Here is a 22,541-nt window from a genome sequence, read left to right as displayed (position 1 = left end):
GCCATATTATCCTTGATCCTGTTATAGCTCTTCAAGCTACATCCTATCTATTACCTGACACCTACTATTCTGCTGTTCTGTCTGGTTAGCTCCTAGTCAATGAATATCTGAATCCAACTCTGCCCCCTGACACTTTATACTAGAAAAGCTAGAGATAATCTATATTATAAGAAAATAATATAATAAGATACCTAGCCTAAAAATTAATAATTATTTAATAATATAGCCTATTATAAAGATACTAGAATAAAAGTAACTAGTACTTAAATAATTAAAGATTTACTTTAATAGGTAGCTCTTCTAGAGAAGATATATAATAAAAAGAATAATTAAAGTAAGAATAATAGTATAATATATATAAAATCTAGTAAGAATAGTCTATAATCTACTAGTAGCCTTATTATAAAAAATAATTATTATTTATATCTTATTTAATATACTTTATAATATAGAAATATAGTATAAAGATTATATAAAGCTAGAATAATATATTTAGAATATAAAGATTAGTACCTACTTAGACTAGTATATAAATATACTAGAAAAGATTTTAGCCCTAGCTATTAAAAGAATTCTTTTAATTTTTAGAACTATACTAATAATAACCCTCTTTAAGAATACTAGTTTACTATTAGTAATAGTAGCTCTAGAGAAAGCATGCCTGTAATTTATACTTTATTTCTAACTAGTAAATAAAAATAACTCTCTAGTTAAGAGGATCAAGCCTCTATATATATAGAAAAACTATAGGGCAGGCTTGCTTTAGAAATTAAAGACTAAGCTCTAGATAATAAAGGCCCTTCTTCTAGCTATTCTCTAGCTAATCCTAAATTAACTATACTATATTCTAGAATATATAATAGATCTTATAGGGAGGATTAGAAAGAAGGAGGTAGTAGAAGCCTTTAAGATATAATAGGGAATATTACTAGTAAAAAATATAGTTATTTTTAATAATAAATTTAAGAGAAGTTACTAGGGCTAGTATTATATAAATTATAGATATATAATATATATTAGATATAAGAAAATTATATATAAGAAGATAGTTATTAATCTATAATTATATATATTTAATATAAAGACTATAAAAGCTCTCTAGAATCTAGAAATAATTATTAAAAAATTATTAAATACTAGCTATTATTAGCTATATATAAATAGTACCTTAATAATATAATATAATAAAAGAAAAATTATAATCTTTTCTTACTAGGCCTTTTAAGTACTATACTATCTAGTTAGGTAATATAAGATAAAGCTCTACTAGGCCCTAGGCTATAAAGAGATTAAAGGTAATAAAAAGATAGATTAACTAGCTAATTAAGGGGCCTTCTTTAAGGCTAGGGGCCTAGAATAGGGCTCCCTAAAGGCTATGCCTATTACTAGTAGAATTAAAATAATAGGCTATTAATTTTACTAAAAAATATAAATTAATTAGTAAGTAAAGATATCTTTAAAGTTATTAAACTAGTACTAGTAATAATAAATAAATAAGATAAAAATATATAAGATAATCTTATTTTTAAAATTATATCTTTAATATCTAAATCTTTATTACTAGCTAGTAATTAAATTTTTATATAGAAACTTTAGCTAGTATTATAAATACTTTTAATATAAAGATACCTAACTTATATATTCTTATAATAGAAATAAGAGCTCTAAATATCTAGTTCTTTATTATTATAATAAATAACTCTTTATTTAATAGCCCTAATAACCTCTATAGCCCCTAATAACTAAATATAAAATAATTAAATATTTAAAGTAATTAAAATTTAAGAATTTTATTATATTCCTAGCTATTATAGGATTTTATAAGAATATATACTTATACTAAAATAATTTAGGACTAAGATATCTTAAGCTAGAAACTAATCTAGAATAAAATAAAATATAAGACCTAGAATTCTATAATCTTTTCTAATAAATATTAAATTAATATTTATATTTTTTAATCCTTTTTTTTATTCTTACTATATTAAGTTCTTCTTTCTAGACTAACTAGTCTTATCCTATACTCTTATATATAAAGAAGGGCCCAGCACCTGAAGATACCTAGAATAGTTCTAGTAACCCCTAATAAAGATTTCCCTATAGTAGCAGCTATATATTAGAATAATATAGGGATAAAGGCCTCCCCCTCCTATATAAAGGTAGAAGCCCCTACTTATACTAGAATTACCTTCTAGGATAGCAAAAATATATACTATATCTGCTTAGATAGATAGATAGATAGATATACCTACTAGCTTAGCACGCCCTTATACCCCTAGGGAGGTCAGGAGCCTCGGGCTCACGCCTAAGGATGCCACGTGGTGTTAAGCAATACAACAACAACAACACATCTATACAACTGCTTAACACGCCTTTTGTCGTACTGGACCTGGTTAAAGACAACCAAAACACCCACATGAAACTGGAAATGACCATCCACAATGGACTTCGATACAATGGCTTTTGGGGCCATTCCCTTTACTCCGATCACAGGTTCTTTATCTTGGGGAGCGGCTGGGGGAAGGGCTCCAGAAGGGGTTTGACTGGCATATCCCACTCCGTAAGCTACCAACTAGTTAGTTAGTCAACTAACTGCGAGTCATGGATTACATAGACCGGATGTTGCTTGTCTTGGACCGGGCAATGAACTAGTATATGCATTTTACTATGGATACTCCAACATGAATTGGCTAGTGTCATGCTAACAGCGACTTCGTTCCACTTTTATCAGAAGAAAAATTATATACCTCCCGCTCTCCTAGCTTTGATTGATCAAGATATGTATGGCAGAGAGAAGGAAGAGCTACGGAGTACGTTATTTTAAACCCCACCAGTATTCTCCACTTTAGCAAACGAAAGAAGCAATAAGAATAGGACACCCTTGGAGAACGAACCCACTATTTCGGGGATAATTCAGCTATCTCTCTTTTCTTAGTTCCATCAGAATTTACCCATCTGCCTAAATCCGTGTCCGGGGTTCCTTGGGAGGGGAGGGAGTATATAAAGAGTTGCAAAGCACACAGTAGGATCTCTCCTGGCATTTGCCATCTACTTCCATATTTTCCTCCGTTGCACCAACCATGGCTTCCAAACCTACCATAATCCTTGTTCCTGGTGCTTGGCATAGTCCAGACTGCTATGATCGGGTTATTGAATATCTCCATGAAGCAGGCTACAAGACCGAAAAAGTGCATCTCCCTTCTGTTGGCCCACCAGAACATTATACCGACTTTTCAGCCGATGTGGCCCACGTACGAAAATACATCGAAAAGGCCGTAAACGCCGGCCAGAAGGTTGTGGTGGTTGTCCACTCCTACGGAGGCCTCCCGGGAAACGAAGCCATAAAGGATCTTGATCTCAAAACAAGACAGAGTCGCGGGCTCGAAGGGGGTGTCTCACATCTATTCCTCTGTTGCTCCTTTGTGGTTTCAGAAGGATCATCGCTGCTAGGTGCCATCGGAGACACTGATCCCTCATGGCTTGATGTTTCTGAGGATAAACTTGAGACCAGTTCCAAAAACCCCGTTGAGACTTTTTACAACGACATGACCGAAGACGATATCAATCATGCCGTTGCAGCTCTGAAGCCACATAGCTATCAGACGTTCAAAAGCAGATGTACATTTGCAGCTTGGAAAACGGTACCAACCACGTATCTTTACTGTCTCCGAGACCAAGCAATTCCCATATCTGCGCAAAGGATGATGGTAGAGGAAACCGGCAAGGGATTTGGAATAATGACGGAGACGGTAGATGCCTCGCATAGTCCGTTTTATACAGTGCCATCTCAGATGGCAGGAGCCATCCGACGAGCTGCTGGGGAGAATGTCTAGGACCAACAGGAACGTATAAAGGCCACCGCTCAAACGTGTTGTGATTGAACCTGGTTCCATATGCTGGATAGTAGCCAGAATGACTACTGTTCTTTAAGATGTTCTCTTGCATTGAGAATAATATAGGAAATCATCTTCATTAGATGGGTATTATTAGTGGAGATCGCGTTGGTTTGCATGACTCTCAACGTTTAATAGCGCGTTTCCACAGATTAAATTACCTTGCCTGGACCCATACGCAAAGTACAGTATGCACTGTTGCATAGAAGGCAGGGTTGAGAATCTACGTGGAAGTTTCATATGTTAAATGTAATATCTGACAGCTCACGGGGAAGCAACAGCTGCCGTATTATACAGAGTAAGATGAGATGCCCTAAATCAAACTCTATCCGCAGAAATAACAGTATAGTAAAAGTAAAGCCAGTCCAAGTCATCACAGACATTCTGTCAGTATTATAGCTTGTGCCCTTCCCAAATATTTACCAGCAGCATCAATTTCCCAAATATTTTCCTGCTGCTGGTAAATATTTGGGAAATTGAATTAGGTCGGTTGGGGTTAGCTATCTACATTCATAGTATCACACCACTCATTAAATTGGCCTCTTCAGTTATCACTTCCGATTAACGTAATGTCCAACTGTTCCACATCTATTTATGGAGTCTAAGAACTAGGGAAGAGTTTCGCTTTCGGTCCCAGAAGCTTGGTTTCCTCACAACCTTATCTATGGGAAGATTTAGTACGAGGAGAATGATATCACAACTCGCCTGCAATCATGCGAATGCCCGGACTGTTACTAAGGTTCCTCATATCTAAGCAAACCTTGGAGGCTGCATGACTAGTCTTAGGACTGTTGAAATGTTAATATTGATCTGGAAAACACGTATTAGTTTATGGTTGGCCTGGAATTCCCGCGTCATCACTAATCTCCAACCTAATTATATACACACCAGATCCCGACTGTGCAACTGATCCACGGTCTAGATGGAGCTTTGCATGACATTCGAGCCGCGGAGCATATGGCACGCCATTGGCGAGAGAGGTGTAAGAAAGGTGTCCTCTCTTGAGCCCTAACGATTGAGATATAAGCTGCTCATCAGTCCTGCAGGCAATCCGCGTTAGTTGCTCACCCATTTACTTTGCTCCATACAACCTCCAATCTACAAGCAAAAGTTTTCCTCTTGAACACACGCACAATGTCCTCTGTTAGGTTGAACCGTGTAGAGCTTCCAGCTTCCAAGGCAAAAGTCTTCTACCGGCATGCTGGACCACAGTCTGCCCCAGTGGTGCTTCTCCTGCACGGTTTCCCGTCTTCGTCTCATCAATATCGTAATTTGATCCCACTGCTGGCGTCGAAGTATCGTGTTGTCGCACCGGACCTCCCTGGGTTTGGCTTCACAGAGGTTGCAAGCGGGTTTGATTACATATTTGACAATCTCACGAGGGTCATCCTAGAGTTTCTCGATGCGCTATCCATCAACAAGTTCTCCATGTTTATATTTGATTACGGCGCCCCGACTGGCCTCAGAATCGCCCTTCAGCGACCGGAAGCAGTGCAGAGCATTATCACGCAAAACGGCAACGCGTATGAAGATGGCTTGGGTGAGTTCTGGGATAAAGTACGACAGCTGTGGACTAGCAACAATGACCCGAAGATCCGATCTGAGTTAGCAGCTGGTCTGCTGAGCTTTGAAGCCACCAAGTGGCAGTACGAGGAAGGTACATCGAGCTCTCGATTTGTCGCTCCAGAGTCATACACCCTCGACTATGCACTGCTTCAGGGTCGAGGAAATGCAGATATCCAACTCGACCTCTTCTGGGACTATCGGAATAATATCAAACTGTATCCTAAGTTCCATGAATATTTCCGCAAGTCCCAGGTGCCTCTTCTCGCGGTTTGGGGTAAAAATGACCCAATATTTATCCCACCCGGAGCGGGAGCGTTCAAGCGTGACTTACCCAAAGCAGAGGTCCATCTTTTAGATGCTGGCCATTTTGCTGTCGAGACAGAGACGGCGGAAATCAGTGCGCTGATCCTGAAGTTTCTGAGCAGTCATGGAATTTGAGCAGATAGCGATAATAAGACCAATTGAGCGAGCAGGGAGGCATCCTCACCTTTAGCCTAGTCAGCTAATGGTCCTCAATTCGGTTGAAAAATACACTGTTGATCAAGCATAGGCATTCCCGAGCCGATTGCGTGTTTCAAAAAGTCTCCAGACCGGTTGAACCCTCGATCCCACCGTCAAAATCTTTTTCCTTTCAACATGAGTGATGATGTTCTAATACAAGGAATGGCTGGGTATCATATCATAGTGCAATATCAACTGAAGCCCCAGTCCTGAACATACCACTACTAGGTACTACGGCTCATGTATATACTTGCTAGTTTGCATTTTGCTCCAGAACAATGATATCCACACATATCTTCCCGTGAATTGTAAATGTAACATTGTTTGACTATGTTATATCTACTTGGAACTGCTCCGCGTTAATCATTTCTCCTAGTAGTTAGCAACCCTCCATTCACGGACTCCGTGCCCTGCATAATCTTCACGGAGCAAAGCCATACGGAACATCCCCATCTACTGCGGTGATCAGGTAGCGGACCCTTGCCGAGGCAAGAGCAAAAAATGTGTCCATCATCGGCCTCAAATCATATAAATGGCTCCCTCAGTCCGTGAGTAAACCGGGACCCGCAAGGCAGGACAAGTTCTTTCTGATTAGGCCTATTCCTTTCTGTTTTTCAGTCTATCACCAGTTCCTACAGCGCCGATCATCTGGTATAACCCATTGATCGGCACATTCTCAGTCTATGCAGTCGCAGGATGAAGCACAGAAAGTCCCTTGAGACAGACCGACCACCTACAACCGCATATCATTGCTTTATCCCAGTAGATCCCTCTGTTAGTAGTATATACACCCCCCCCCCCCCCCCCCGCCATACAATGGAAAGTCTAGCGGTCAATTTCCGGCTCATAGAAATCTCTGCCCCATACTACATATAAAAAGCCGTTTCCCCAGCGGCCCTCACCCTGTTCCCACTTCACCCACAAATTCATCTATATCCACGCTTGCTGCAATCTATCCATCCCTCATTAGCACCCCAATTCGTTGAAAATGAAGCTCGGCGCCTTAGCCCTAGCAGGCTTCATCGGCTACGTTGCCGCTGTGCCTTACTACTCAATCACCGCTTCCTCGTCCTACTCCCTGAGCCCAACGCCAACTCCCAGCTCAACCCCCTGTACCACTCCTACCCCCACGCCTGAGGTGCACGAACACCACGGTGGCGCCGCTGCGGAAGGAGACCAGGTCTACGTTGCTAAATACAGGCAACGCCGGCAGTACGACTGGCCCATGCCGTGGCCATCTCCATCGTTCCCGTCTACGCCGACTCCTTCTTCCACCCCAGTTTCTTGCTCCGCCACGCCTTCTCCAAGTGGATGGTGGTAGATTACCAGTTGTGCGGGAGCGGACAAACTGGTCTCTCGCCTGATATACAACGTCCACTGCGGATGGTGCCCAACCATAGGGCTAGATGTATCCGGTTGACAGAGGTCCGGGAAATAAGTTTGAATTCCATTTCAAGAGATCTGCTGTGCGGGTTGTTATTGATGTTGCTGTTTGATGGACGGGGTTTTATTGGCGGTTCCTAGTTTAAGTTATTGTCCCTCATTTACTGGTATACATACATATCTAGTTCGGCCTCTACGGTGGTAAATAGAACATCTCGGTTCCTCTGTTTCTATATATATATTGGGCTTGTGTGTTTTGACATTTTCTAGTGAATATTCTCCTGGATTATGTTAGGCACTGTCAAACCAAACAGATAATTATCGAACGAATAATTACTCAGAGGTCATCTTAATATAGCCGACCAAGACATAAATGCATGCAGCGTGTCTAACCTAGTCGAAAAACTATCGTCATCAAGGCTCTTGGAGAGACGACTATAGTTGCATTTAGCTGCCAAAGTATTCCCCAGTTCTAGGTGGCTGTGTATAGCCAGGTCTATTTATTCATCCACAGTTTTACACTGGAAGGGGTTATCCAATCTTTAAACCCTGACTAACCTCGGTCTCATTGATGGTTTTCAATGTAGAATGGGAGGTTAGACACCGCAAAAGGTCATATCTTGAGGGCTGGGGTAGGTCAGGTGACATCACGGAGTGAACGCAGGGCATCCAGCTCGAATGGAATAACTTCATCGAGCCTTTCTTCATCTCATACGGAGCGGTCCGGAATTACTTTGGTTGGGTGCCAATCTTCGGGACTTTTTTACTTTGTTGGGCGGGAGATGCAGCCGATTCGACCCCACTGGAGCTCAACCGACACAGACCTCACTCATCCTTGATTTTGGGATGGCGATTGCTCAGCCAACGCTTGGGTGTCCGAGATACGATCGGATCTCGCTTTGAGAGAGAACTGCGCGACCGGAAAGAGTCGGGGTAACTCGCACGTCCAACCATGGTTCTCATCAGTATCCTGATCCGTCGAGGATGAGACTGCAGGTATTGAGGCATTTTCTGGAGATCTGTTGTGATTTCGGTAGACACATGGGATTGGAAATTGAAGAAGCAAACACGAGGCCTTTTCAACAGATCTAGCCCGGAAAATCTGGTGGTACACTGGAGTCAATCTGCGCTCCTCACTGGTTGGGTCAGGTCGGATATCCTTCAGGACGACGATAGTATCATTAGACCGGGAGCATTGACATTTGCCGCCGTCAGAGTCAACCAACACGGTGCCTTGCTCCGCGTGTATGATTTCATGAAGCCATCGACTTATACTCCACGGGGAAGAAGCCTTGATATATGCTGACTTGTGCGTTGAGCAGCCACAGTCTAAAATAGGAACCAACCCCCCTAGCGCCTTCGTAGTTCGCACTACGGATAACGAAGGAAATGTAAAGAGAAAAATCAAATAAAATAACATGTGAACCCCACCTGGACAGGCGAGAGTGATAACGAGTTTATCGAGCTCCAGGTGATTTTGCAATGTCTCTTTTCTCTCCGGATCCCACCATCTTCTTTGCTGCTTCTTCTTCTTGACGCCTTCGTTCTATTCCGTGAGTTTTGAGGCAGCCAATGAGTCCACCATCCAGTGCCCTGTTTGGATCTTGCTGATGAGATAAAATAAATAAAATAAATTGCTTTCACGGCCAGTCACCTTCGCCTTGAGCTTCCCCGATCCCGCAATTCCTTCCGAAGGTGGTCCTGGCTGCGCTCTGTAGTGAACAGCCCACCTCCCCCTCGCCCTCTATATATAACCGAACAATGTCCATTATTGATACCACCAAGGATCTTTCGGCACTCTTCACCCACCAAGTCCGTGCTACCCCCGATGCCCTTGCCTTAGAAGACGACACGGCCAAATACACATATGCGGAATTAGATAAGGAGGTTGAGACCCTTTCCTGCCGCCTGCGGAGCTATGGAGTTAGCCGAGACAGTCTGGTGGGGGTGCTTCTCCCACGAAGCGCTCACTATGTAATTGCCTGTCTCGCGGCCCTCCGTGCTGGCGGCGCTTTCCTCGTTCTCGAGCTGGCCTATCCGCCGGATCTGCTGGCAGATGTGATCGATGACTCCAACCCCGCTGTGGTGGTTACCATTAGTGGTGAGGTTCGCAAGATCAAGGCTGGTGTGCCCGTAATTGCTCTCGATATCCCTGCTACCGAGGTCGACGGTCACGCTAAAGAGCCGGGACCTCTGCCTGCTGAGGATGATTTGGAGCGGCTTGCATTTGTCTCGTATTCGTCCGGTACAACGGGGAAGCCGAAGGGCATTGCGAACCCCCATAGAGCCCCGGTGCTCTCATATAATCTTCGCTTTGGCGTGCAGGACCTCCACCCTGGAGATCGTGTCGCCTGTAATGTCTTCTTTATTTGGGAGATCATCCGCCCACTGCTGCGTGGAGCGACCGTCGTCGCGGTGCCTGATGACGCCAGCTACGACCCGGCTACGCTGGTTGACCTTCTTGCTTCCAAGAGAATCACCGAAACTCTGATGACCCCCACGCTCCTGGCAACCGTCCTCTCCAGACATCCGCATATTGGCGCTCGCCTTCCGGATTTGCGCACACTCTGGCTGAATGGCGAGGTCGTGACCACTGACCTTGCCCGTCGCGCGATCAAGGCTCTTCCCAACACGCGCCTGCTCAATTGCTACAGTACTTGCGAAACACACGAAGTTGCCTGCGGGGATATTCGAGAAATACTAGATGAAGAATCACAATACTGCCCCGTTGGTCCTCCCTTGGACCCAGAGAGAATATACATTGTCGATGAGGACGGACGGCAGGTAGAACCTGGAACAAGTGGAGAGCTGCTAGTCGGCGGTTCTCTGCTTGCTCGAGAATACCTCAACCTTCCGGAGAAAACTCGCGAGGCCTTTAAACCGAACCCCTTTGACAGAGCTCCGGGATCTCTCATTTACCGCACCGGAGATATGGCCCGGCTGCTCCCCTCAGGTACGCTCGAGATCACGGGCCGCTTGGGGTTGATGATTAAACTGCGCGGATATTCTATCGTGCCCGGTAAGGTTGAAAATGACATCGGAAAGTACTTGGCTGTCCGTCACTGCGCTGTGATTGCACATGGCGAGGGCCTGGAGCGTCAGCTGGTTGCGTATATTGTTGTCGACAAGGACCAATCTGCTGAGCGCCCAGCGGTTGAGATTAACGAGTCTGGACATAGCCCTAGCGCACGACGAGTCTTGTTACCGTACCTTGCCCCGTATATGATCCCAGCATTGTGGGTTGAAATGGAAGAGCTCCCAACAAACGCGGTCTCCGGAAAGATCGATCTGAAACGCCTCCCCTCACCTCATATTGTTGATGCCGTGAATGGCAATGGTCAAAAAGTTGAGGCCGATCCAATCGGCATTGACGACATTGCCACGATATGGGCCGCCGCGTTGAAGGTCCCTAAGTCTATCCTGAAGGCGGAGGATAATTTCTTCGACCTCGGCGGCCACTCTCTTTCAATTGCGGATCTCTCCTCCCGACTTTCAAGGAAGTTTGGATGCCGTGTCCCCATCGCACGACTTGCGGACAACTCCACGCTCACTGGGCATCTTGAGACAGTCCGTGCTGTTAGGGATGGCCACACTGCTGCGGTGCAGGCTGAGCTCCCTGCGGTGCTACGCGCAGATGCCACCCTTGACGAGGACATCAAACCCTCAAACGCGAATATCTGTTCCATTAGCGATGCCGAAACGGTTCTTCTCACAGGTGTGACCGGATTCCTAGGTGCTTTCCTGCTTAAGGACCTCGTGGACAGTACCTCGGCCCACATCATCTGTTTGGTCCGATTCAATGAACCAGAAGACGATGATCAGCCCAGCGGTGTCGCAAGAATCCGTCGGAACCTCCTTGATCTTGGTCTTTGGGGCGATTCTATCATGGAGCGTGTGGAAATCCTTCCAGGTAACTTGGCTCGTGGCCGGTTCGGACTTTCACCAGAGGCATTCACCGAACTTGCCGCCCGCGTGGATGTTATCATTCATGCTGCAGCGACTGTTAATCTGGTATACCCCTATGCTGCGCTGAGAGGGCCCAATGTCGGCGGTACACGGGAGATTCTACGCCTGGCCTGTCAGGGCGGTGCAACCGTGCAATACGTCTCAACTAACGGCGTGCTGCCTCCGTCACCCGACAAGGGTTGGCCCGAGAACACCATGCTTGCTGTTGACGATGTCCCAGAGAAACTTCTGGATGGATACGGACAGACTAAGTGGGTGGCTGAGCAGCTCGTCCTCGAGGCTGGACGTCGCGGACTGCCGGTGAAGATCCACAGAGCCGGTACGATCAGCGGCCACAGCCAGACTGGTGCCGGCAACGCCTGGGATCTTCTATCTGCGTTGATTGTCGAGTCAATCAAGCTAGGATATTCTCCCGATGTGGCGGGCTGGCGTGCAGAGATGACCCCGGTTGACTTTGTGAGCAAAGCCATCGTCCATCTATCTACGCACACCCAAGCCGAGCAAACGGTCTTTCATCTTGGTGACCCCGCTCCTGTGAATACGCGATCTGTCTTTGAAGACTTGAAAGTGCTCGGATACCCCACCAAGCCGCTTGCGTGGGACGAATGGGTTGCGCTCTGGACGGAGAAGCGCGGATCCGTTAAGGGGGGTGACGGGGCATTTACAGTCGATATTCTCCGTAGTGGAATGCCGACAATTGAGTTCCTTCGCGGAATTGTCGTTCTCGACAATGCGGCTACCCGACCCTTCCGCGCAGAAGTCGAACGTCCCAAGGTCGACCGATTTTTGCTCGAGACTTACACCCGACACTGGTTTGCCAGAGGATGGCTATCCAAGGCCCCGACTAGGCAAAATGGTGTCGGCAGACCAAAGAACGCCATCAGTCGGGGTCCTTTAAGCGGAAAGGTTGCGGTAGTCACGGGCGCCTCTTCTGGCATCGGCGCTGCCGTTGCTGCTGCTTTGACGCGTGAGGGCTGCCATGTTGCCTTGGGAGCTCGGCGTCTAGATGCCCTCGAAGCGGTCAAATCTAGCATCTCTGGTTATGAGGGCCAAGTCCTTCTCCACCAGACAGACGTTACAGACAGATCGCAGGTGGAAGGTCTCGTCAATGCAGCCAGTGAGCAGCTTGGTCCAGTAGATATCCTAGTTGCGTGCGCTGGCGTCATGTACTATACGATGATGGCTAATATAAACATGGACGAGTGGGAACGCACCGTTGATGTGAACTGCAAGGGTATTATGTATTCTCTGGCGTCTACCGTGCCGGGCATGCTAGCCAGAGGCAGAGGTCACATCGTTGCCATCTCATCCGATGCGGGTCGCAAGGTCTTTCCTGGCCTTGGGGTTTACTCGGGCAGTAAATTCTTCATCGAAGCTACTCTGCAATCTCTGCGGCTGGAGACCGCGGGAACTGGCCTGCGTGTGACAAGTATCCAGCCAGGAAACACGGCCACAGACCTGCCAGGAATGTCGACCGATGCTGAAGCTATCAAGAAGTATGGAGAGCCTTCCGGGGCGCAGATTCTCGATCCCACAGACGTCGCAAACTCCATCATCTACGCCCTGCGCCAGCCCGCACATGTGGCTGTGAATGAGATTCTCATTGAACCTAGAGATGAGCCGATCTAGACGACCTTGCTTTCTCTTGCCTTGAGTTCCACGGTATTAAGCTCGGTCGATACTTGACTTTGCCGCAACTCTAGACGTATAGTTCTAGCCATTTTAATATGAATTATAGAGTTCCTCACTTGCTGAATTTCTAAACGCCTTCTTCTATAGGTTTCTGGCCACTTTACTCCGCACTAAGATCATACGCTTCTTTCGGGCCTTTGTGATCTGAATGGCTTCTACTCAGAGGTCGATACTGTATCCGTAGCTAAATATCGAATCAACATCGAACGAATCCAGTCTTGGTAAGGGGGCTGTGCAATCTGGCGGATGTCAGGACAGACGTTTAAATCCCGACTTTATTTGAACCTCATCTGTCTCTTCCTTAACCGTTGATTTACCATTGTGCGTGCCTATCTAAATCGCTGGGGAGGGTATCCTTAGTCTAGGCGTCGAGTCACTTCGCGCGCCGGACTGGACCTCCGCTGGCACTCCAAACGGGAATAGCAAGATAGGAGGAGGATGTGGGAATCTTGCGTCGTTTGACTGCTCGGGTTGTTGGCTGCTCTGCCTTGACACAGGACATTCATTCATTATATGCTTCTGGTATAAGTCGGCCATGCTTAGCTTTTAGAGGCTCAGTTCACCTCCCCCAGGGCAGCTCGACAATCCAAGCGCCAGCGCCACATGCTCCGTACTCCGTGAGTCCGTACTGAGTTTGCGGTGGAACAGAACAGACCCACCACTATGTATGTACCAATCATGCTGAGCCCTCGATATTGTTGTGTTGGTCACATACATATTAGCCGCATGAATGAAATTGTGTTGCCTAAACTCTCACCGTTCGAGAGGATCCTGTCTGGCATCTGCTGCTCCTGATAGTTCGCATGTGATGAGGTTCTCTCGATCCTTGCCAGGATCACGTTGTCAACTCTACTCTAGTCAGGGTTGGATGATAAGTTATCCTTGTGCGGGTGAATCGTCCAGGGTGCAGAATCTGAGATTTCCTAACCTCTTGTTCTGTCCGATAGCTTCAGCCGATTCTCGCGGTGGGCGCTGGGGGGTTTGAACCGTGGAAGATCTCGCTGTCGTGCTTTGGATTGCGAGTGGCTTTTCCGGGCTGATGAATTTCAGCAAGACGTGTCAGACTGCTATACACTATGTACCCTGCGGACGGTGTATGCTTATCGTTCTCAAGAGGTCTAATACTTTCATCTCTACTTTATTCTGGAGCCGGATCATCATCATCATCATCATGATGAGGTTCATTTTTATCATACAGCAGCAGACCTTCGAGGTGCGTTGGCCCGGGCCAAATAACACCCGAGAAGTTCTATCAAAAACCGCTCTCTATATAAAAAGTGCTTCCGTCCGACCCGCAGAATACACTGTCGGGCAATCTCTAAGATTTGAGACGTATAGGTGTCAGCTTCCAGCAGCTGCGAAGAGGTTATCGTCACTGCTCCCGTGTCGGATACGTTGAAAAGATCGGCCGCCAGTTGTTCGCGCTGGAGCAGGTCCACACAAAGATGCTCGAAGAGATCATTTGCGATGATGAAGTCGAGAACCGATTGCAGTGACCCTGGATCCTCGATGAGATCGCCAAGGGGGGGCTGCATGGCCGTCTCAGACGACGGAGACGCGCGAGTCGTCGTCGGCGGGGTTTCGAGGGCCTGCCGCGCAAAGGAAAAGGTTTGAAGCGCCTGGAGCAGAGAGTCCTTTGATAGACTGGTCAGATGCAGGCGACAACACGGACGCTCGTATCCGACGGCATGCCTCCAGTAGTAATTACACCATATCGAGCCTATAATACATGGCAGCAACAGCACATACCCCCACCAGTGCGTGGCAGTGATCATCGACGCAACTCCCGCAACCAGCCCGGAGATTCCGTTGGTGCAGGCGTGCAGTTTAATCGAGCGCAGCCGCGGCTGTAGATGGCCCCGGACAATTTCGCGGTCGAGCTCCTTCGCGCCGGCGAGACCGTGGTGATCGGCGCGAGCCCAGAGACAGCTCGACCACACGGCGTTCAGGAGCCCGTACAGCGCGGCCGGCGAATTCCCAAGATATCCGGACAAGAGGTTGCTCGCGAGCCACACTTTGTGGTTGGCGCCTCCGATCGCCAGGAGCGCACCGATGCCCACGAGGACGGCTCCGATCCCCAGGAAAACGTCCATGACAATCCGATCGACGAGTTCCGTGCCCAATTCCCGGGAATTGACGTCCAGGTGGCTGTCGATGTCAACATCGACTGCGTCGTCTTTTTCCGACTCCGTGACGCGGTGGGAGCGCAGAAAGTGTCGCTCTTCCCGGAGCAGGCGAATATTCTCCCAACTCAGGTGCGCATCCTTAACGGTGACGACCGACATCGCCAGAGCAGCAGTGCCCCCTATTGCCATCAGGACTGTCGCGTATACCGGAACCGGAGTCTCGTTCCACACATTGGCCGCAAAGTCTCCCGCATTGGCGAGCTCCAGGTACCCGACGCCAGCAAGTAAACTGTTCCGTAGCATACACTGTCTCGACGGGATCCAACGACGTCGATGCCGAATAAATGTCATCGAGTCAAGGTTCGATGAGAATGGAGAATGCGACGAATGCTTGGGGAGCCTGTCAGCGGACCCCATTTCAAGGGACACCGTAATCTCCGAAGCAGTGGTATCCATTTGGACACCAAAGAAAAAAAGTTGGGTGGTCTCCCACTCTCCGTGCCTGTCTTTTTCCACGGCTCCTGTATTTATATTTGTGGAAGGGGGGTCTCGTGTGCGGAAAATGATGTGGGCAGGAGTCGATTATTGACGCGCTGGTGCTCGCCCTGTATGTAAGGCTGCATGGGACAAGTTCGTTGTGCTCAGAAATCGGCAGAAGACAAACCTACTTTGGACCTCTTTCTCCTCCATCAAGCGGGTTCCGAGTCCAATTCGACATATCTTATTACACAGGTTAGCTACCGAAGGACTGTCTATCCCCACCGGCCGCGTTATTCGTGCCGTGGAAGAGGGAACAGAGAACGCCACCTCGTGCAAAAATTCGTCGCATTCCAGAGTTTGTCAGAGTTTGTCAGAGCTTCGGGAGAAAGTAGAGAGTTAGATCACTGCATCCGATAGACCCTTCATCTACATTTAGGCAGATTGCGGGTAATGCATGTCAAGATTCGTAGATCGGCTGATCGCGAGGGTTCAGGGTTATAGCAGGGCTAGTCAATGAATGTCAAGTTTCCCGTAGTTGTCATACGTAGGGATACATATAGGATAGGGTACAGGATTGGACAGTCCTTTCTAAGATTCAGCCACGTCTCGGATTCTTGCTCGCGCTTCCTTTTAAGAAGCTCCAAGACCGGAGTAAGCCTGCTCATTGGATACTGTTCTTTCATGGTTGCCTAGGCTTCACGGATTGTAACAGGAATTGCCTTTACAGACAGGCCTTTACAGGGCTGAATTCCTTGCGCTAACGACCACTAGAGAGTAGAGACTACGGAGTACTAGAGACTATAAGCACTTACTTAGTACGGAGGAAGGCTAGGCAGAAATATGCTGGGTAATAGGGGATTTTCATCTTTCAGGTTAATCCTCTGCAGTTCTCACTAAACTGAAGGGTTGATGCCGGGAACCTGAGTGGATAATGCACGCTTTATCCCATGATTCAGTTTGGCGCATGATGGAACATTCAGGCACTCGCACCATCCAACCAGACGTCGAGTATAAGCGCTATTCAGAGCTTTAGCTTGGGGGGTTTTGCCTGGCCTCCTCTCTCGTATACGCCTTCAACAGACCTACGATTTTTATACAATCTCTATTACCTGGTAGACATTTGGACCCTGTCTCCTGTCTCCTCTCACAGGGTATCATGGTGATCCTCAGCCTTGGGATTTGCCGGTTTCCTGATGAATGGCACGCAAAACACGACTAGCCTATTGCCATCTGAATAGTGCTATACTGCACCAAGAACTGCCTCCAAGAGAATTGAGGATGACCCTCAGCAGGCGCCGTGGTGGGGCAGATATATATATGTCTCCTTGGTACAAGATGATGCAGTGTGATGGCCTTTGCTAGACTGGAAGTCACCATTCCTAGGTCACAGTTACTTTGGCATAAAAGCGCAAGTCTTCCCATGGATGGAACCGTACTTTCTCGCTAACCTACCATTCAGCACCCTCCTCGCTTGTTGACTCCGTGATCCTTCCCTCCGCCGTCGTCATGGGTCTTGTTAAAGCACTCCTCAAGATAATCATCGCTCCAATTGTTATCCTGATCGTCATTGCCATTGTTATAGTCCTCATGGTGAAATATCGAAAAGACAAAAAAGAAAAGGAGTTGCAATCCCAGAATGCATTCCAGCCGCCTCCTCTCGTACAGTGGGTGCCCGAGTCCCATATAGTCCAGAAACCGGCACCGATAGTGTATGCGACCACAACCCCCGGGCAACTCGAGCGGGGATACCCCTACTGAATATACTCAAAGATCATAAACCCTAATGTGAGGGCATGTACGATTGATCTTGATATGCGGGTTCTACTGTCGCTAACTCTCCTGCAATCGGTGGTAGGAACAAGGGTTGAGACGGCTGGCGATTTAGTCAAGTCTATATGCATGATCTCATTTACTGCTGGTATCTTGGAGAGTTTGGAGGAATCCTGGTCCTTCTATCTACCCTTTCTCTTTACTTTTATATACCTTGCTATATTGTTGCATGTGTGGCCGTCAATCACCATGCCGAGTAACTTATTCTGGGATTGGAGCGTATATGAGACCTCAAGTCTCATATTATCATGCGATTCGCCCCCTCCTGTTCAATAATCCCAGCAAATGTACCAATAACTGCTCTTCTTATTGCTTATAATCCCCTCCCGGGGGCAGGTGGGCCAGGTTTGTGCCGATTATACCAAGCATTTTTTTAGCGAACTCCACGCCGGGATGAATCTGTACCAATGATACTCATCTGCTGGGTTTAGTCCCCAGCACGTATTTTCTATATCCCAGTAGTAGTATTCCCAATCACCCCAATTTAATTTGTCTCCAAGGTCCTCGTCAAGGCAAAAGAGAAAAAAAAAAGAAAAAAACATCACACGGTCTCGCTGCCAAGGTACTCCCTGCGGCCAGTATAACAAGGAGGGCTCAACGCACCATGAGCTTGATACTGTAGTATAGTATCCCCAGTATCCCCCGTCTTGGTTTTGGTCACCATCATGGCATCGTTTGATCCCTCCAATGTCAATCTTTACGAGGCAGACCCTGCCGAGGTGGTCTGCTTCATCAATGCATCCGGCAATGACTACGATGGCAGACTTGGGGCTCGCATTTCTTCCATCTTCGTTATCTTATTCGTCTCGACGGCGGTCACTTTCTTCCCCGTGCTCGCGCTGCGGTCTCCGAAGTTGAAAATCCCGCTGTACGTCTACATGTTTGCTCGATACTTCGGGACGGGCGTCATCATTGCCACGGCCTTCGTCCACCTGCTCGACCCTGCCTACGCAGAAATCGGACCAAACACCTGCGTGGGGATGACCGGGAACTGGGCGCTCTACTCCTGGCCCCCTGCCATCGCCCTCACCTCGGCCATGTGCGTGTTCCTGCTGGACCTCGGAGCCGACCTGTACGTCGAGTCCAAGTTCGGCATCGCCAAAATGGACACCGCCAACGTTATCGTCGAGAACCTGACGACCGCGGAGCAAACCCCCCCGCCGACCCTGGACGAGAAGCGCACCTTCGACGTGGTCCACTTGGACCCCGAAGCCGCCGAACGGTCCTTCGAACAGCAGATCGCCGCCTTCCTCATCCTCGAGTTCGGCGTCATCTTCCACTCCGTGATTATCGGCCTCAACCTCGGCGTCGTCGGAGACGAATTCACCACCTTGTACCCCGTGCTGGTCTTCCACCAGAGCTTCGAGGGACTCGGCATCGGCGTTCGCATGTCGACGATCCCCTTCAAGCGCGGCAGCTGGATGCCCTGGCTGATGTGTCTGGCGTACGGACTGACCACCCCCATCTCCATCGCCATCGGCTTAGGCGTGCGCACCACCTACAACCCGAACTCCAACACTGCCAACATCATCGCCGGAGTCCTCGATGCCACGTCCGCCGGCATTTTAATCTATACGGGTCTCGTGGAACTCCTGGCCAGTGACTTCATCTTCGACCCCAAGCGGACGAAGAATCGCAAGCGCATCGCTTTCATGGTCGTGTGTACGTTGGCCGGAGCAGGTATCATGGCTCTTATTGGGAAGTGGGCATAGACTTTGGTTTTCCCTTTTTTTTTTTTCTTCTTGTTCTTGACTTGACTGCATTTGTTTCAACAATCTAGACCGGGTTCGGATATCTTGGAATCATAAACGGGAGGTGTGGGCAAGTTTCTGGGCCTCTTTTGTCAAAACACTAGCATGATATTCTCAGGGAGATCGTGTACCTGATCTGATACTCGAGTAAACATGTTGCATCTTTCTGGATATATCTTCGTGAACTTGTAGCTAGTCTTCCTGTGCTCGTAGACGATATATTTCAACCTCATTGTGCCAAGTTAATGGCTTTTATACATCTCTCTCAAAGATTATTTACCATATCCGCGACAGTTTCTTGGTCGGCAAAGGCATCATTAACCTCGCTCCAATAACTCGGCCACATATCTTTATCTATTAGATCCAGGTCCGACCAAAGCGGTTCCTCGTCCGCCACTGGAGTGCACAATGCTGTGTCTGCTTGTTCTTTTCCTTGCACCTACAGGGCCACTCTGTCGGAAGTGTGGGTAGGGTAATATGCCCAGGAAATTGGATGAATCTGCGATGCAAAGCTATGACAACGTCGTGGTATGGAAGTTGCAGGTAATACACCAAGTTGTTGCACTGTGGTGCTGGGTACAGGTACCGCAATATTGACCTTGTTTTCGGTACGCGTATGAGACTCGTCAAGACTGCGACTGCAGCCGTAAAGCAGCAACAGCTTTGACAACTCATCTGTCTGTATGTGCTTGAAATTGTCATCCTGGAGCCGTCCGTCGCGCCATTCAGGAAGGTAATGTAAATTGTGTGACGGCATCTGTGCGTGCGTGAACCTCCACATCGCCGTCTTGACCGGAGCCCTCCGCTCGCGCAACTCCATCGATACCGGCAATTGCTGCCCTGGTTAAGCCGACCACCGGGCTATGATATGGAAAATCGCCTACTCCCGGGATAGGCGGGGGGTAGTGGCCAGGCAGCCGATGACGAGCCCTGCGTAAAAGCAATCCCCGTCTTGTACGGCTTCCCCAAGTGTCGGGAGCAGCGAGCATCCAGGTGGATCAAAAGTCCACCAAATCCGGGACGACAAGGCGATTTCCTGTGCGTTGGACTCTCCCGGGGCTGCTGGGTTCTGCTCGAGATTGAGAGATTGCGCCATGCGTATTCCGATTCCGACCAAATTGAACGCAGTATCGAGTACATTACCATTATGCAGCAACACTTGACGGCATCCCGATTGCTTGGTCGCGACTCCCACCTTCCGCGCAAAAACAGCCCACTGGAGTCCGAGGAGTCGGGAGGGTAGACCTGAATAGAAGACGTACTGAAGCGTATATGCAATCCCTGCATTGGTCATAGCAGTATGGCCGGGAGAGGCGCCCTCGCTCGACTCGGACTCGGGCTGTTCCAGGTCCTCCTGCCGAAGGACAGGAATCTGAACGCTTAATGTCTTGTCCAGAATATTTGCAGGAGGCGCTTCTTCACCTGCGAAGGTGAAAGTCCAACAGGAATATCCGGAATTGGCCAAAAGGGGATTGTGGATATTGAATTGCATCGATCTCAATTTGTACGGTGACGTAGTCTAAAGAGAGTATATAGTAAGTATATAAAGTCCGTATTATCAAGCTCGTCCAGATAACTCCACAAGTCACATCCGGAATTCTGTGATATATATTACACAACGACACTTCATTCAATCAGCGATTCGGATAATAATGTAAAGTGTATCCCCTGATCATCCATAGACTTTAAAGATTCCGAAGGATCAAATCCACTTCAGCATCGGCGGCATCCAAAATATGCTCAGGAGGATAATGAGGCTTCCACCCTAGAACTCTCCCATGCTCTGCCGTAAAGAGACACCTAGACGGAGTATTAGTGACGGACTTGCTTAACTATTCGAAAGTTTGCGGATTGAGAACCTACTTTCCGCCTAGGTGCACTTGGACTATCGCAGGTGGGACTTGCAGTGCCTCTCCCATTTTGGCAAGGACTTCATCATCGGCCTGCGCGATTCGTCGGCTGTTAATCACTCCTCGTTTGGCGAGTGCGGTAGCCATAGCCTCGTAAACGTCATTCCAATGGATGCTGCCCGATGCAGCGAGGAAGAAGCCGTTCTTTCCCCAACCAATCTCTGATCCGGATAGGATTTTGCGCAGTATTTGCAAGTATAGTTCTATAGTGTCCACGACGTGGCAGACCGGCCAGATCTATGCCCGTAGTTAGTGGAGCCCCCATCTGATATGGATTTGTAAACATACCGGATTATCGGTGTCCACCTTGTAAACATTCCCAAGCTTAAGAGCTGCTTTAACGATCGCAACATCTTGGATGGAAATCTTGTTCCCAAACCCTTCGCCTTGACCGTAGACTAAACAGGGCGCAAAGACATAGCTTTTGACACCAAACGCGTCCGCTGTATCAATTACCGTGAGATTCGCGCGAGCGGGCTTCAAGTTAAGTTCAGGATCATTAGCGGCACGGAGGAGAAGGAGGTCCAGGAGCATAGCCAGCCACGCCACTCACCCTGTCAAAAATGCTGTGCGGGGACTTTGCGTTCTTGAGAAGCTCATACAGCATTGGGTCGGTGTCAAGCAAAGGCCGATCTGTTGGAATTCCGGCGTGGCGGCTGAACAGCTTCGCCCCGGTTGTGTGGAGAAAATGAACCTCTTTCCCCGTCTTTGCCTTCACTTGTCCCAAGGCTTTGATCATAGGGACTTGGTGTGTGGAATCGAGAGCGTCAATGAGGAAATAAACGATGGTAATCTCGTGGTGGACGATGGTTTCGTGCAACGCGGCATGATCGGATATATCAAGATTGACAGGCTCAGCACCATATTGTTTAACCGCTTCACTCTGCTTGTCATTCCTAACTAAAGCGTATAGTTTCCGGTAGGGTGGTAGTCTGGCGCTGGTCCATCGTGCCAGAAGAGTGCCTCCAAGGTATCCTGACGCACCGGTGAGGAGGATGTTGTGTGACATGGTGTAGTGTAGGAACTGAAGACTCGGATGCCGAAATGAAATTGAGCAGATCGCATTCTTAAATACTATCAAAACTACTCGTGAATTATGATTTCTATTTTTCCATCAGTTTCGACTGGGGAATTACCTAGTGTTGGAAGTCTCCAGGGTTTCCGATTGGCGGAGAGCCTCTTGGACTGCCGGGACTGATATCCTATTTTTAAGCAATTTTTCCCCATTCTGACACAGTATTCATATGGTTATTGGATACTACTTGTATTTCCTAAGCGTGTTCCGAGAGCTGGAGTGACAATGTGCATCGCGAGCTCATCAATCTCAAGAACTTTACAGGTCCTTGTGATTTATGATGAGAGGTCGTCAAATGATGACAGTAGAAAGTTGACCGAAATGGATTCAATTGGTCTAACTAGGAAATAGAGAGAAGGAGATGCTTG

At 47.8% G+C, this 22,541-nt stretch overlaps 10 protein-coding genes across 10 annotated transcripts; 5 read left to right on the top strand and 5 right to left on the bottom strand.

Annotated features, from left to right (window-relative positions):
* Window positions 1-3,080: 3,080 nt before the first annotated feature.
* On the top strand, window positions 3,081-3,915 carry P175DRAFT_0551483 (alpha/beta hydrolase; the record flags this gene model as incomplete). The annotated part of the gene is made up of 1 exon (XM_040900446.1): window positions 3,081-3,915. The coding sequence occupies one exon, from the start codon at window positions 3,081-3,083 to the stop codon at window positions 3,831-3,833; it is 753 nt and encodes a 250-aa protein (XP_040749420.1). The 3' UTR covers window positions 3,834-3,915.
* Window positions 3,916-5,027: 1,112 nt separating this feature from the next.
* P175DRAFT_0495433 (alpha/beta fold hydrolase) lies at window positions 5,028-5,897 on the top strand (the record flags this gene model as incomplete). Its single annotated transcript, XM_040896082.1, has 1 exon — window positions 5,028-5,897. The coding sequence occupies one exon, from the start codon at window positions 5,028-5,030 to the stop codon at window positions 5,895-5,897; it is 870 nt and encodes a 289-aa protein (XP_040749419.1).
* A 1,051-nt stretch (window positions 5,898-6,948) lies between these two features.
* On the top strand, window positions 6,949-7,392 carry P175DRAFT_0551479 (uncharacterized protein; the record flags this gene model as incomplete). Its single annotated transcript, XM_040900445.1, has 1 exon — window positions 6,949-7,392. One exon carries the CDS (start codon window positions 6,949-6,951, stop codon window positions 7,279-7,281), a length of 333 nt encoding a protein of 110 aa, XP_040749418.1. The 3' UTR covers window positions 7,282-7,392.
* A 780-nt stretch (window positions 7,393-8,172) lies between these two features.
* Window positions 8,173-8,763, bottom strand: P175DRAFT_0534923 (uncharacterized protein; the record flags this gene model as incomplete). The annotated part of the gene is made up of 1 exon (XM_040900180.1): window positions 8,173-8,763. One exon carries the CDS (start codon window positions 8,761-8,763, stop codon window positions 8,173-8,175), a length of 591 nt encoding a protein of 196 aa, XP_040749417.1.
* A 171-nt stretch (window positions 8,764-8,934) lies between these two features.
* On the top strand, window positions 8,935-13,335 carry P175DRAFT_0345758 (non-ribosomal peptide synthetase). Its single transcript, XM_040892904.1, has one exon. It carries the CDS (start codon window positions 9,105-9,107, stop codon window positions 12,936-12,938), a length of 3,834 nt encoding a protein of 1,277 aa, XP_040749416.1. The 5' UTR covers window positions 8,935-9,104; the 3' UTR covers window positions 12,939-13,335.
* A 753-nt stretch (window positions 13,336-14,088) lies between these two features.
* Window positions 14,089-15,851, bottom strand: P175DRAFT_0345689 (uncharacterized protein). Its single transcript, XM_040892903.1, has one exon. It carries the CDS (start codon window positions 15,581-15,583, stop codon window positions 14,192-14,194), a length of 1,392 nt encoding a protein of 463 aa, XP_040749415.1. The 5' UTR covers window positions 15,584-15,851; the 3' UTR covers window positions 14,089-14,191.
* A 1,169-nt stretch (window positions 15,852-17,020) lies between these two features.
* P175DRAFT_0345949 (uncharacterized protein) lies at window positions 17,021-17,469 on the bottom strand. The gene is made up of 2 exons (XM_040892906.1): window positions 17,454-17,469; window positions 17,021-17,402 (listed from the first exon to the last, which is right to left on the bottom strand). Exon 2 carries the CDS (start codon window positions 17,288-17,290, stop codon window positions 17,063-17,065), a length of 228 nt encoding a protein of 75 aa, XP_040749414.1. The 5' UTR covers window positions 17,291-17,402; window positions 17,454-17,469; the 3' UTR covers window positions 17,021-17,062.
* Window positions 17,470-18,055: 586 nt separating this feature from the next.
* On the top strand, window positions 18,056-19,404 carry zrfA (high-affinity Zn(2+) transporter ZRT1). The gene has a single exon (XM_040894847.1). The coding sequence runs from the start codon at window positions 18,103-18,105 to the stop codon at window positions 19,147-19,149; it is 1,047 nt and encodes a 348-aa protein (XP_040749413.1). The 5' UTR covers window positions 18,056-18,102; the 3' UTR covers window positions 19,150-19,404.
* A 204-nt stretch (window positions 19,405-19,608) lies between these two features.
* Window positions 19,609-20,776, bottom strand: P175DRAFT_0345926 (fungal specific transcription factor domain-containing protein). Its single transcript, XM_040892905.1, has one exon. It carries the CDS (start codon window positions 20,678-20,680, stop codon window positions 20,069-20,071), a length of 612 nt encoding a protein of 203 aa, XP_040749412.1. The 5' UTR covers window positions 20,681-20,776; the 3' UTR covers window positions 19,609-20,068.
* Window positions 20,749-22,521, bottom strand: P175DRAFT_0503905 (uncharacterized protein). The gene is made up of 4 exons (XM_040897720.1): window positions 21,652-22,521; window positions 21,387-21,575; window positions 21,052-21,335; window positions 20,749-20,988 (listed from the first exon to the last, which is right to left on the bottom strand). The coding sequence occupies exons 1-4, from the start codon at window positions 22,105-22,107 to the stop codon at window positions 20,874-20,876; spliced, it is 1,044 nt and encodes a 347-aa protein (XP_040749411.1). The 5' UTR covers window positions 22,108-22,521; the 3' UTR covers window positions 20,749-20,873.
* Window positions 22,522-22,541: the final 20 nt, after the last annotated feature.

This window comes from Aspergillus ochraceoroseus (genome assembly GCF_002846915.1).
Source record: "Aspergillus ochraceoroseus IBT 24754 chromosome Unknown P175scaffold_8, whole genome shotgun sequence".
Classification (NCBI taxonomy): domain Eukaryota; kingdom Fungi; phylum Ascomycota; class Eurotiomycetes; order Eurotiales; family Aspergillaceae; genus Aspergillus; species Aspergillus ochraceoroseus.
The sequence above is the reverse complement of the archived record's forward strand: the minus strand, read 5'-3'. Positions and strand labels throughout refer to the sequence as shown.